This window comes from Primulina huaijiensis, chromosome 7 (assembly GCF_012295235.1).
Source record: "Primulina huaijiensis isolate GDHJ02 chromosome 7, ASM1229523v2, whole genome shotgun sequence".
Taxonomy (NCBI): Eukaryota; Viridiplantae; Streptophyta; class Magnoliopsida; order Lamiales; family Gesneriaceae; genus Primulina; species Primulina huaijiensis.
In genome coordinates, this window is record NC_133312.1 from 2,640,684 (window position 1) to 2,654,219 (window position 13,536).

Genomic DNA, 13,536 nt, shown 5'->3' on the forward strand with positions numbered 1-13,536 from the left:
ATATAAAGCCTACATAGTACTGACGTGTCAAAAATTAAAAAATAATGACTAAACATGAAATTCTACAATATAAAGAATTTGAATAATAAAGAGCTAGATAAAATTAACTTTCTTTTTAATTAAAGACATAAACCTAGATATGATATTAATTTCCGAAATGCTCTAATTCTAATATATATTTATCTGTATTAGAATTTATCCATGTATTTCTAGTTGAGATCTACTGTTTGAACATGTTCACCCACTATGTCGCAAGTGAGTTCCCCTTCTTTGCTGCCATTATTGCTCTCTCCATCATCATCATCATCATCATCATCATCTGTGTATCTGTGTGTGATTCTGTTCTTTAATTTACACACGAGTTCGAGATTCCAACACTGCCTGCTTACTTTCTTGAAGGGTGGATGGTTAGGGTTCCCCTGCTCCGTCCCAAAAATTTTCTTATATATATATATATATATACTCTGAAAGTAACTTATCACTTTAACTTTTCTACATATTAATTTATCTTAGGCATAAAAGATTAAATTTTACATATGAAAATGTTTCGCTCCATGACAAGTTTTGGGAAAATGTTTTATTTCAATTTCCTGATATTAGCGATACTATTTAATTTTTTAAAGACACTTCTTTTATACAAGTTCTTGAAATAAAATATGTATTTTTGAGCTTTATGCAGATGATCTGTTCAAGTACAAGAAAATGAGAAGTTGTATTCAGTATCTCTTCGTCATTGCAATTCACTTTTATTATTTTGTTGATTAATTATTCTGTTGATTAATTATTCTGGCTAGTTTTACAGCCATACAATTTTTTTCTGATTTCTTGAAAAATATAATATTCAGCATTTATCAAACATCGATATTCAATTTATAATATATATTTGATTAAATATAATATTGATTTTATATCTAAAAAATTCCATCCGATTATAGTTTTTTCATTTTTTTCTGTTAATTGAAATAGAATTATTACAAAATGGTTTTGTAACATTTTTTAGTATTTTAATGAAGAAATAAAACAAATAAAATTTCTTTAAAAACCTGTATATTTTCGCACTTAAACCGACTCTAGTAATTTTCTGGCTAGGTCCCTCGTTTCTTCCCCCACCATTAATTCTCTGTGTCTCAACACTTTATACCTTTTTTTTAAAGGCGTAAAAATAGTATAATACTGTGTTATTATCATGAGTTGTTGCCCTCTCTCTTTCTAGGGCTTGTTCCTAAATGCTTACTGGTGATTGGAGGTGTCAGTATGTTGGGTTCATTTGGTTCATCATCTCATGACGAGGTGGAGGAGCCGCCGCCGCCGCCGCCAAATGTCTACCACCACCATCGCCAGATTCATGAGCACCGGAGTTTGGTGTCGCCGCCAATCCATATGCGGCAGCTGCTCATAAGCTGCGCGGAGCTAGTTTCGCGGTCTGATCTCACCGCCGCTCACCGGCTAATCTCTATACTGTCAACAAAGTCCACCCCTTTTGGTGATTCTACGGAAAGGTTAGTACACCAGTTCACCAAAGCTCTTTCGATCCGTCTCAGCCGGCATGCCGCCGCTGCAAATTTCTTCATGATCCCTAGTCCTGTGATAACCTCTGTACCCACAATCGCCGGCGCAAGCAGCTCTACAAGTAACGATGAAGCCCTTGTGCATTCCTCGTACTTGTCGCTCAATCAAGTGACACCATTCGTTAGGTTTAGTCAGCTTACGGCCAATCAAGCGATGTTGGAATCAATCCAAGGCCAACAAGCGATCCACATACTGGATTTCGACATCATGCACGGCGTACAATGGCCGCCGTTGATGCAGGCGGTGGCTGAGCGCTTCCCGACGCCAACACTGCGGATAACCGCCACAGGGAGTGATCTCGAAATCCTACGCAGAACAGGCGATCGTCTCGCGAAATTCGCTCACTCTTTAGGCCTCAGATTTAAGTTTCATCCTCTTATCCTCCTCACAAATGAGGACCCCATTTCTGTTACTTCCTCAGTTCTCATCTTGCCAGACGAAGCTCTAGCAGTGAACTGCATGCACTATCTCCACCGCCTGCTAAAGAACCGCGATTCCGTCCGCCTCTTCCTTCACCGGATCAAAGCAATGAACCCCATAGTATTCACGGTGGCGGAGAGGGAAGCAAATCACAACCACCCCTTTTTTCAGCAAAGATTCGTGGAAGCACTAGACCATTATGCTGCGGTGTTCGAGTCTCTGGAAGCAACTCTGCCGCCAAACAGTCGAGAGAGGCAGGCGTTGGAGCAGATATGGTTTGGTAAAGAGATAACTGATATAGTGGCCGCCGAAGGAGAAAACAGGAGAGAAAGACACGAGAGATTCAGATCATGGGAGATAATGTTGCGAAGCTCTGGTTTCCTCAATGTTCCATTGAGCCCTTTTGCTGTTTCTCAAGCTAAACTTTTATTGCGGCTTCATTACCCTTCTGAAGGCTACCAACTTCGTAGTCTCAACAATTCCCTTTTCTTGGGATGGCAAAATCAACCCCTTTTCTCAGTTTCTTCTTGGCACTAAAATTAATGATACGGATGGGAAACCCTAACCCTAATCTCCTTAGCTGTGCATGGATTTTAATTTTCATCCGTTCAGTTTCTGGGATTCGGAGGAAAACCATAAAACCTATTTCGCTCGATTATTCCAGATTCAGCAACATCTTCTTCCCAGCTTCCTTGGACACTTTCACTGAGGTTTTTCTGGAACTATAGTGCTGACATGACAAGATCAGACCAGCCAATGCCTAATTCTTAACACGTCCCTGCTTCGATGGCTTAATTATAATTTATAAGATGTTTATCCGTGTAATTCTTATACTTCAGTATAATTTTTTGTAAGAATATTCCTAAACTTTATCTGATCTTTATGTTATTTAGCTTTTTCCAGATGACACAATTGGTCAATGGCGCGTTAAATCTGTATGTTTATGTGGTTCATGAAAAGTTTGATTAGCAATATTATCTTCGTGGAGCTATATATGTCTGTTTGTCATTTTGTATCATGGTGTGGGTCGGTTAATCTTTTGACCTTTAATGCTAATAAAGCTTCATTTTTTTTCAACAAGAATTTCCCATAATTCTACTTTACCTTTTGATTCTTGGAAAATTAAATAGTCTTATAATGCTGCTTTTAGTTGTATTTCAGCTAAAAAAAATATACCTAGTTGTTCGTTAATGGAAAGCAGAAAAGACCAAGTTCTTTGCATAGTTGCCATTTTTGCTTCCCTAAAATTCCTTTGTCTTCGTTGATGTTTTTGCGAATTTTATCGGCACAATTTCACGTCTGATTTTATTTATTTATGTACGTAGATGAAATATTTATCCCATATATCAAATCATTTTTTAAAGTCGTTCTGGGAAAAAGGGTTACTTAATTTTATATATCACGAAATAAAACATGGGATCTTGATCTTGTGTGTTGTGGGTTTTCAAGAAGAGTGCACGAGGCTTCTTGTTTTTCTGCCATGAGGGCATATAATTTGCCCTAATTTCTGCTTTTTGTCCCCTCAGCAAAACCATGAAAGTTCTCAAATAGGGCAACTCTTGTTACCAATCTTGCCCCCCACCCTTTCAATTCCTACGAATTGGCAATGGGATATATATATATATATATATATATATATCTCTCGTCTGTAGTGGAATCTTTGGACCACCACCTTTTTCCTCCTCTCTTCCTCTTTGTCCATTCTTCTTGTTTATGGGCTTTTCAAAACACCTTTTCTTTACATATTTGTTTATGTCCAAGTTTTCAACCATAATGTTGCATGCTCTCCAATCTTGCCATATTAAATACAAAACCCATGCATTTTTCATTATTACCGCAGACATTATAAATTCCCTTGTACGTCCGTTTCTTACAATGTTACAAGATAATTATGGAGCAAGTTAAACAAATAATTAATATTTTCAAGAAATTTTTTAACAGCAAAAGATGCAAGCTCCCATGTGCATAGAAGATTAATTGTATTCATAAAATTCCTTGTTTGGTTATTGATTTATAATTTCCTACATGCACATCTTGACCATATAATTAGCGATACCAAATCTAAGAACAAAACCCCAGCAAATACTTCAGTCCCCCTGCATCTGCATGTTTAATTATTCAACGACTGAATCAGTCAAATCCCAATTATATTAACAACACACACGCAGCAATGGTCGCATCAGATTTCCTTTATAGTTTTCAGGTCCATAAAAAGTAAAAGAAAGATCCTGAAATCTTGTTATTCAGTGGAATGATGCAATAGTTCTGAACACAATTGAATCAAAAGGGGAGAGGTACACATACACATATACATATAACAGTAGAGATGGTGAAAAGAGAGTGGGAAATGCATAATTTAATCACAGGAGTAAAGTAGGTTTTGTGGCAATAATTTGCACAAAGTTTTTTATATAGTAAAGTGACAGCGAGTGACAAGATGGTTACTGGTATTCAAAGCCCCACGCAATAGCTCTGGTATACGTACGCCAGGTTCAGTTTATTGCTTGTGGATTGCGAATTGATCTCATTTACGGTATACAGTATTTGTCTCGTACCACACGCATATGCCATTGCGAGCACTAGAATGTTAACATCTTCAGGTTATTCAAACCACATATTGTTGGTGTAGTAACAACGGGAAGTTTAAAAAATTTATTTTAATAATCAAAATTGTATTGAGTGTCGTATGATTTAAACCGATCATAAAACGTTTAGAATTGATTTACATTTACGTTTAAGAACGTTGGACATCAAACCAGTCGGGTTTAGCAGACTTGGTCTTTCTTGTAAATCTCTATGAGCAATCTACTAGATTACTATGCACACGCGATGCGTGTGTGTACAATCTTTTTTATTATTATCGATGGATTAAAATGAAATTTGACAAATTATGGAGGGTCTAAATTGATATTTGAATTGTTGAAATAAAAATAAAAGTGTGTGTTGAAATTAAAACAAAAACAAAAACAAGAAAAAACAAAAGTGTAATATTAATATCATATAATTAGAGTAAAATTGGGAAAAAAAAGTTGGTGTCCTCTCTAAGTAGTTATTATCATGTCCTCACACTTAATATAATAGTATAGATATTTTAATTACTAACTAGATAATTGTTTTTTTCTCGAAAATTACCTTAGCATAATATGTAACCATTCATCTATTTGAGGGAAAACTGCAATTGTTTGTTCAATATGTTAGTTTTTTTCGTTTTGATCATCGATACTGTTCAATTTCAGAAAAATTATATGTCTCACACATGCCATGTCATCATTATACGGACAAATGTCTAAAATTACAACAACAAAAAAAACATATCAATACTGAAATTTGATCGCGTAGAGTCTCAAGTTTACAAAGACTAATATTGCAATTTTTTCTTTGTCAAGAATTAAAAATTAATTTATATGTATTATAATATTTTTTTTAAATATATATAATTCTCGATTCCCGGTCATATTTTTCTTAATGATGTTTTTTTTCCAAAAAATAAAGGAGAAAATTAAATCTCGAGCAAATTTGGAAGCAAGAAATGAGCAATCCAAGACTCCCAACTTTAAATGTGTCCCCATTTGTACCCTTGTCACCTTTCCAATGTCATATATTATTTATAACCACCGATCGAAAAGCATATGTTAAATTATATTATATTGATAAAAAAAAACACAAATGACACACTTATTTATGGAATCTAACGATCTGCCTTTGACATTAAATTTGCCATATCCTATATAAATCGAGTCACCCAATGATAGTTAGATTATGATAAATCAATCGGTTGCTTTATTGATATTCTTCTTGTCAATAATATTACTAAATTGGTGAGTGGGCATCTTTCTTTATTTTGATTTATATAAATAAATTCCATTCCACAATGCACATTTTAATATATATAAATTTCAAATTAGTGTGCTTTGTGTGTGTGTGTGCGCTGTGAGGGAGACAGAAAAGGCATAAATTGCGTGGCAAAATTAATATTAACATATAGTTTATTATTAAAAAAATGATAGAGCATTTAATTTAGTTGAGACAAAAGGAGAGGGCAAGCGTAAATTGATTTCTCACAATTTCTTCATTTAATCTATAATATAATTTGCATGTAAGGTCGTGTTATAAGTCCACATGCATGCCTAGAGACTTGTCAATGCCCAACTTGGCAAAAATGGTAGTCGATTTTGATATGTCGATTGCACAGTCTGTTTTTTGACAAAAGTAAATGTGAAGAAGAATATAAAAAAGTTGGAAAAAAATGAGAGGAAAAGGTGAAAGACATGAAATCAATCATTCAAGTGACCATTGAAATGATGGATCCAAAGTTTTAAATAAAAAAAATTATTTATCAAATTTTGATGATCTCTTACGTGCGAAGTTTAGCTAGACTAGACAGTCTCAAGGCCAACAAAAGAACATGCCTCACACACATATATATCATTATTGTTCAATTTTGTGTGACGAATATTCTATCAGACATAACTCATAAAAAAATATCATATTTTATGTCAAAAACATTTATTTTTGTTTTAGATATGAACCTATTCGACCCGAGATTTGTGTTAAAAAAAACTTCACTTTGAAAAATATATATGACAGGGGAGGTGAAGGGGGCAGTAGACACATAGGGGTGAGGCCTAGGGACATATCCAAACGGGCCGTGCAATAAGTTTAAACAAAAGGAGGCCACGCCAAAGCCGTACTTTGTATTTATGTATTTACTTGTGCTACGTACCATACCCCATCAATTCTAATTTGTTTTTTTTTTTTAAAAAAAAAACAATTTTANTATATACACACTATTAATAAAGAAAGATGATTAAACAATAACCAATTTTCGAAAACTTTTTTTTCTTAATTCCAAACCGACTCACACATTTAACTTTAATACAAATAGATATTTAATTTTATAGAATGTCCTTAAATTTTATTATTTTACTAGCGACCCTTTCGCATATGTTACGTGTATATATGTGTTTTTTTTAATATGAGTGAGTTTCTTGTGAGACGGTCTCACAGATCTTTATCTGTGAGACGGATCAACCCTATCGATATTCACAATAAAAAGTAATACTCTTAACATAAAAAGTAATACTTTTTCATGGATGACCCAAATAAGAAATCCGTCTCACAAAATACGACCCGAGACCGTCTCACACAAGTTTTTGTCTTTTAATATATATACACATATATAAAATGTTATACGTATAAAGTGTCTGCTCTGTCGCTTGTATATTTTTATGTTATATAGAAGAGAAGATTTTGCATCTTCAGTTAATCGTGTGTGTTTTTTTATTTTTTATTTTTCATTTTTGGAGTGATTCTTTACCAATCGCGACCTGGCCCGAATTGATTCTTATTTGGGCCGGACTAGTAAGGCCCACATACGAAAGATTCGAAGTGCGTTTATAGTCTTTTGGATGCGTTACTACTATTAGATTCCTCAAGTGATCAAGAAAAACACAAAAAAATATACATATTAAAATATTATATATATGGTAAATATATTTGATTACGATCAATTTTATGATACGAATCTTTAATTCGATCCGACTTATGAAAAAATATTAATTTTTACTACAGAGATGAATCAAATCGATTTGTCATATAAATATAGATATGTGATATAGATATGTGAAGTCGTCTCACAATATAAATCTTAATTTTAAATTATTGATGAAGAGTATTAAATGTTTGGGATAAAAATATATTGTCTAATAAGTATAGATATAAAATCTGATGATGAAATTGCAATTAAAAATGTGAAATGTAAACCACACGCAGAGACTTGCTAAATCCACCAGCTAATTTGTTTTTATTAATTTTTAAAATTAATATAGTCAAAGCAATCAAGTATAAAATAAAATGGTTCCAAATAAATGCATGAAATCGTATTCTCTTTTTTGTCATTTTGTTCCTTACAATTGGATGGCGGCTATTGTCCGTTGATGCTTCTTTTCAATTCTTTTGGTACTCCATTTTATTATTATGTGGCAACTATTGAAATGGGTCGATTTCATTTCAAATGAACAAAAAAGAAAAAAAAAAAACGAAATATCAACCATTTAATTTTATTTTTTTACGAAATATCAACCATTTAATTTTGTGTTACACACATATATTGATCGAAATAGGTCGATTTCATGACCAAAAAAAATTGAAATCTCAAACCGACCCTTTAATTTGAATTATTATTTTTTAAATATATGTTACACACTCGATTTCATTTCAAACGACGATTTCCCATTTCAATAGTTGTCACATAATAATAATAAAATGAGTACCAAAAGAATCGAAAAGAAGCATCAAAGGACAACAGCCGCCATCCAAGTGTATATATAAATAATTTTGATATAATATATATATACAATATGAATAGATCTCTTGTGACACGGTCTCACGGATTTTTATTTGTGAGACGGGTCAACTCTACCGATATTCACAATAAAAAGTAATACTCTTAACATAAAAAATAATATTTTTTCATGAATGACCCAAATAAGAGATCTGTCTCATAAAATACAACCCATGATATCATCTCACACAAATTTTTGCAATTGTTTTATGTTGTGCACATATAATGCATGGACAGGTGGCAATTATATAGATATAAATATTTTCATCCGGGCCCCTCAAATAGTATGACAAGGCACGAGGTTTTTTTATAGTTTTATTTTTAGAAATCTCCCAAAAATAACTTGAATCCCCGAAAATCAACTTGTAAAATCCACTTCATTCCTCAATATGTCTTGTATTTTCACCTGATGGATCAAAATTCTGGTTTATCACAGATTGACGGACAGAGATGAATTGACACGAGGGGAGGTGGGGTATGTATTTTGGTTTTGTCTGGTCCGTTCTTTTGAGGGGAGAAACGATACTATGCGTCATTTACTGGTGATAATTATCCATTAAGCAGCCGAAGCTAATCTGATGGAGGGCCGGAAAAGGGGTCTAAGCTTTTTTGATCTTGACCCCTCTTTGTTTTCTTGAGGTGAGAATTTTCATACCTTAATCTATTCGTCATTTGTTAATGATTGACGCTCGTGCTTGGTTTTTTCTTTTCCTGTTTTTGTAGCTGGTGTTCTTCTTCTTTTTTTTTTCTTTTTTTTTTTAATCATTTTTTCCTTTTTCCCCATAGTTAGAACTCAAAGGGTTTATGATTTCAGAGTATTGTTTCTTTGTATCCATTTGTTATAACTTATGTGACTGTGATTTGAGAAAAAGATCAAGTCTTTTATATGATAATCATCTGTTTAAAGTTTATCCCTGCATAAAGATTTTGGAATTCGGTTTTCCTCTTTTATTATTAGAGTGAATGGTCTTTACTATTGGCTTGATTGCTTGCATTTTGTTTCTGGATCTCAAAAGGGAAAATCGATTTAACAGTTCTTAACCTTCTCACAGCTCCAATTCGTTGATTTTCTTTTCATGGGGGCGAGTGAGTGTTTTATATATTGTTTATAGTATTTAATGTAATTATAAACAACTTTACTGTTCTTGTGTTTCTTTTGGGGACGTGAATCATTTGACCATGGCTGCTCAACTTGATTGGACTCATTTCCGTTATGCTTCCTTTCTTAGGTTTAAAAGAAACCTTATTTTGCGAAGTTTCCCTCTTCTATGTATATGAGATTTTCAGGTTTTCTACTTCGGGATCAAGCTCCGTGAAATTGTAGTCATTTGGGAAACTAGACGGTATTATGGGTGGATTTGATGATCATGCTGCTATAATGGAAGACTGGATGTTTCCGATGCCTAGTCCAAGAGCCTTTTTCCCATCACTGGTCTCTGATAACAATGCAGCAAAATCTTATACCGAGTTTGTTCACGATAATGGAACAGTTCTGGCACCTGAAGTACAAGATGTATCAAGAAATACTGTTGAAAAGAATGGATTGCGAGCTTGTGTAATGGTAGAAAAAGGAAGCAACATAAATGTGCCGGCTGAAGCCAAAATGGGCTCCTGTGGAGGTCTCATGGAGAGGATCACAGCTAGAACCGGTTTCAATGCTCCAAGGTTGGATACAGAGAGCATCAGGCCTTCTGAGAGTTCTCAGAGCACTGAAGTGCCATCGCCTTGTTTAGCTATCCCTCTTGGGCTTAGCCCAACAATTCTGCTGGATTCACCTGTTTTCCTCTCGAATCCTCTGGTAAGCTTGGTAGATATAAACCTTTCGATTAACTGTTCTTTTTTCTTTACACAGAATTAAAAAAATTAGAATTTCTCGATCAGATACTTCAAAATACGAGGTATCATATACTTCGAAAAATTTTGATGAATGCTATGACTATTAATGGTCAAGATTGCAGCATGTCTCTTGAAGAAGGGGGCATGATCAATAAATGTTTTCTCATTCCAGTCATTGCCATTTGCAAACTTTTCCTTTTTGTATCATATAGTTCCATTTCAAGTCGTGTTCATGCTAGTACTTTAATAAGGGAACCAATTTATGGTTTCCTTAACTAAGAAATAGCCATATGCTTCATCCTTCTGACGTCCTTAATTGATTGGGATTGTTTCTATAGGTATTGCCGTCCCCTACAACTGGAAAATTTTCGTTTGCGCCAAGTGTGAGTGTTCAGAATTCTTCATCGATGAGAGATTATCATGGGAAGGTCAAGGAGAAAACTTTTGATGATGCCTCATCATTTGCATTTATATCGGTTGCCGAATGTAGTTTATTCCCCGATATTAAGGCAGTGAATGAAGTAACTGATTTAGTCTCTTTATCCTGTTTGCATCTTTTGCTATCACTAGAAAGACATTTTATAGAGTTCCTTGTATTACATTTTCTAGTACGCTCATTTTCCATTTGTTTTACTGTCAATCCACCAGGTGATTCCGTCTAGTCTTTCTCCACAACCATTTCCTACTGTTCGAGATTCTTTAGAAATCCTCCCATTGCATCACACTATTGATCCCTCCAAAGTTTACTTTAACAACGATGGTAAGTTGTCTCTGATGGCAAATTTATCAAAGTCACCTGCCGAATAGAACAAACTCAGCTTTAGTTCATCTTGTCAACTTATGATTCTACTGTTGTTTCAGAGAATTCTCCATCTTCTAATGAACCACAGGAGGATGATGGAGATCAATTGAGCAGCGGAGATCCCAATGCTGATGGTGGCCCATCAGGGGATGATTATAATTGGAGAAAATATGGTCAGAAAAATGTGAAAGCAAGTGACTGTCCTCGGAGTTATTACAAGTGCCCTCATGTAAATTGCCCAGTTAAAAAGAAAGTGGTGTGGTCTCAAGAAGGCCATATTACAGAAATAATCTACAAGGGAGCACACAACCACCCAAAACCTCCACCAGATCGGAGGCAAGATATTCTCGAAGCTACATCCTCAGCACCATTGAGCCAAGAATACAGCTACGGAAACAGTGCTTTTCAGGTTCTAAATGACACCAAATTTGAGTCAGGGAACGATTTGGACACGACTTCCACCTTTCTAAATGAAGACGATGATGAAGATGATCATGCAACTCGCATAAGTGCGTCATTAGGTTATGATGGCGAAGGAGAAGAATCGGAAGCAAAGAGAAGGTTTCTACTTCATTTTGCCCGAGTGATAAACTTCTGAAGTGGATGCCAAGATAAATTTTATGTTGTTTATGTTATTTCTTTTGGTAGGAGGATTGAAACTTATGCTCAAGAAATGAGTGGGTCTGCCAGAGCCATAAGGGAGCCTAGAGTTGTGGTTCAAACCACCAGCGATGTGGACATACTGGACGACGGATATAGGTGGCGCAAATATGGTCAGAAAGTCGTAAAAGGAAACCCAAACCCGAGGTTAAATTTGATAACATTGTTAAACTTTAACTAGTAGGAATATGGTGAAGATAAAACGCAACAAAACGTGTGATTTATGTGTTTCCAGCTTGTACACTTGCTAAGTTGGCAGAAGCTCTGGGATGATAACTAATGCTCTTCATGTCTGTTGCAGGAGTTACTACAAGTGTACGAGTCCAGGCTGCAATGTGCGGAAGCATGTGGAGAGGGCTTGTCACGACCTCAAGTCTGTAATAACTACATACGAGGGGAAGCACAACCATGATGTCCCCGCATCTCGTAACAGCAGCCATGTTAACTCTGTGCAAGTCTCTACCGCTGCTTCAAGTCATATACAGAAACCGGAGCCTCATCAACTTCAATGCAGCATGGCCTGTTTCGAAAGGACTCCACTCGGTTCGTTTGGTCTCCCAGGCAGACCACAGCTCGGATCGCATCCTGGATATGCGTTTGGAATAAATCATCAAGCTGGGCCTGCCAGTTTTGGAATGGCTGTTTCAGGAACTAACCAAGGAAAGTCATCAGCACTGCCAGTCCATCCATTTACAGGACATCAGCCACTCCAGATGAACAATACGGACCATATGCTGCCCAAAGAAGAACCAAATCAATAGTAAGGGAATGTATTTATTACAAAGTATAAGTTCTACTTAGCAATTATTAATGCTTAAATTTTGCCAATGTCAATAATTATGCTCATGCAAAATAAAAATTATTATCGTATGAAAAGTTTATCTACGTCTACCATATTATAAAGCGTGGGACCCTTAATTAATCTAAACTAATTTTTTATATCAAAGAACACAAGAAATTTTCAAAAATACACATTCCCAATTATACATTAAAAGTTAAACATATTAAAATGAAACCTCAATAATTAACTTTGAATAATAAAAAATCACAGCATTAGCATATCTATACTTCCTAAATTATCAAGGTTAGAGATTTAAAATAACTAACTTTGATATAATTTTTTAATAAATTATTCTTATCAAATTACAAAAATATGTTATTTAATTAAAAAAATGATAGAAATATATTTTGATTAATTTTATCTAATTATAACTAATATTATCTTAATAAAATATTTTTTAAAATCATTTATCTATACTTATGAACCAACATGAACGCGTGCGTGAGAAAGGGCGGGCCTAATTTAACATTAAAAAGTTACTATCCATATTTTTTATTTAACCTAAAAACACGTACCATTTGTCAAAGTTTAATAATAGTATAAAATTTGATGAGGACTTCAAAAATAAAAATAAAAAATTATAGATGACGATGTCTTTGAATCCCACAAATAAAATTTAATTTTGCATTAAGTCCCGTTAGAAAAAATATGTGTTTACACTATGTGATCCAAAAAAATGTTTATGCATTATCTGGAGCTATGTTTTTCATGGATGAAAATCGATACAAACATTGAAAATATGATAATAATGTATAATATTTGAGTATTGATTATTTTTTTTATCTAATCCAAAAGATAAGATTTTAAGTTTTAAATTAGAACAATTTTATTAATATCAACATTTGTTTTACATGTTTGAGTACTTAAAAATCATATATTAGTTTCAGACTTGAAAATTTTGGTGCTCAAATATCATATATTAATATAATATTTTCAATGTGTTGTACCATTTTTATCTGAAAAGACAAATATGTCATTAATATCAATACATATTATATGTGTTTGTGTACTCATTGATCATATATTAATATCATATTTGAAATTGTCGACGTTCAAATATCATAT

General features: G+C 34.1%; 2 protein-coding genes across 5 annotated transcripts; both read left to right on the top strand.

Moving 5' to 3' along the window:
- The first annotated feature begins 1,203 nt into the window (after positions 1-1,203).
- On the top strand, positions 1,204-2,909 carry LOC140981826 (scarecrow-like protein 18). Its single transcript, XM_073448306.1, has one exon. The coding sequence runs from the start codon at positions 1,255-1,257 to the stop codon at positions 2,524-2,526; it is 1,272 nt and encodes a 423-aa protein (XP_073304407.1). The 5' UTR covers positions 1,204-1,254; the 3' UTR covers positions 2,527-2,909.
- A 5,783-nt stretch (positions 2,910-8,692) lies between these two features.
- Positions 8,693-12,453, top strand: LOC140980878 (probable WRKY transcription factor 2). Of its 4 annotated transcripts, none has more exons than XM_073446965.1 (7): positions 8,693-8,971; positions 9,562-10,130; positions 10,507-10,689; positions 10,817-10,928; positions 11,030-11,531; positions 11,619-11,777; positions 11,932-12,453. In XM_073446965.1, the coding sequence occupies exons 2-7, from the start codon at positions 9,681-9,683 to the stop codon at positions 12,389-12,391; spliced, it is 1,866 nt and encodes a 621-aa protein (XP_073303066.1). In that variant the 5' UTR covers positions 8,693-8,971; positions 9,562-9,680; the 3' UTR covers positions 12,392-12,453. The 4 variants fall into 4 exon arrangements, with proteins under 4 accessions (XP_073303066.1, XP_073303065.1, XP_073303064.1 ...); XM_073446964.1 differs by having other exon boundaries at positions 9,620-10,130; XM_073446963.1 differs by lacking the exon at positions 8,693-8,971 and having other exon boundaries at positions 9,068-10,130.
- Positions 12,454-13,536: the final 1,083 nt, after the last annotated feature.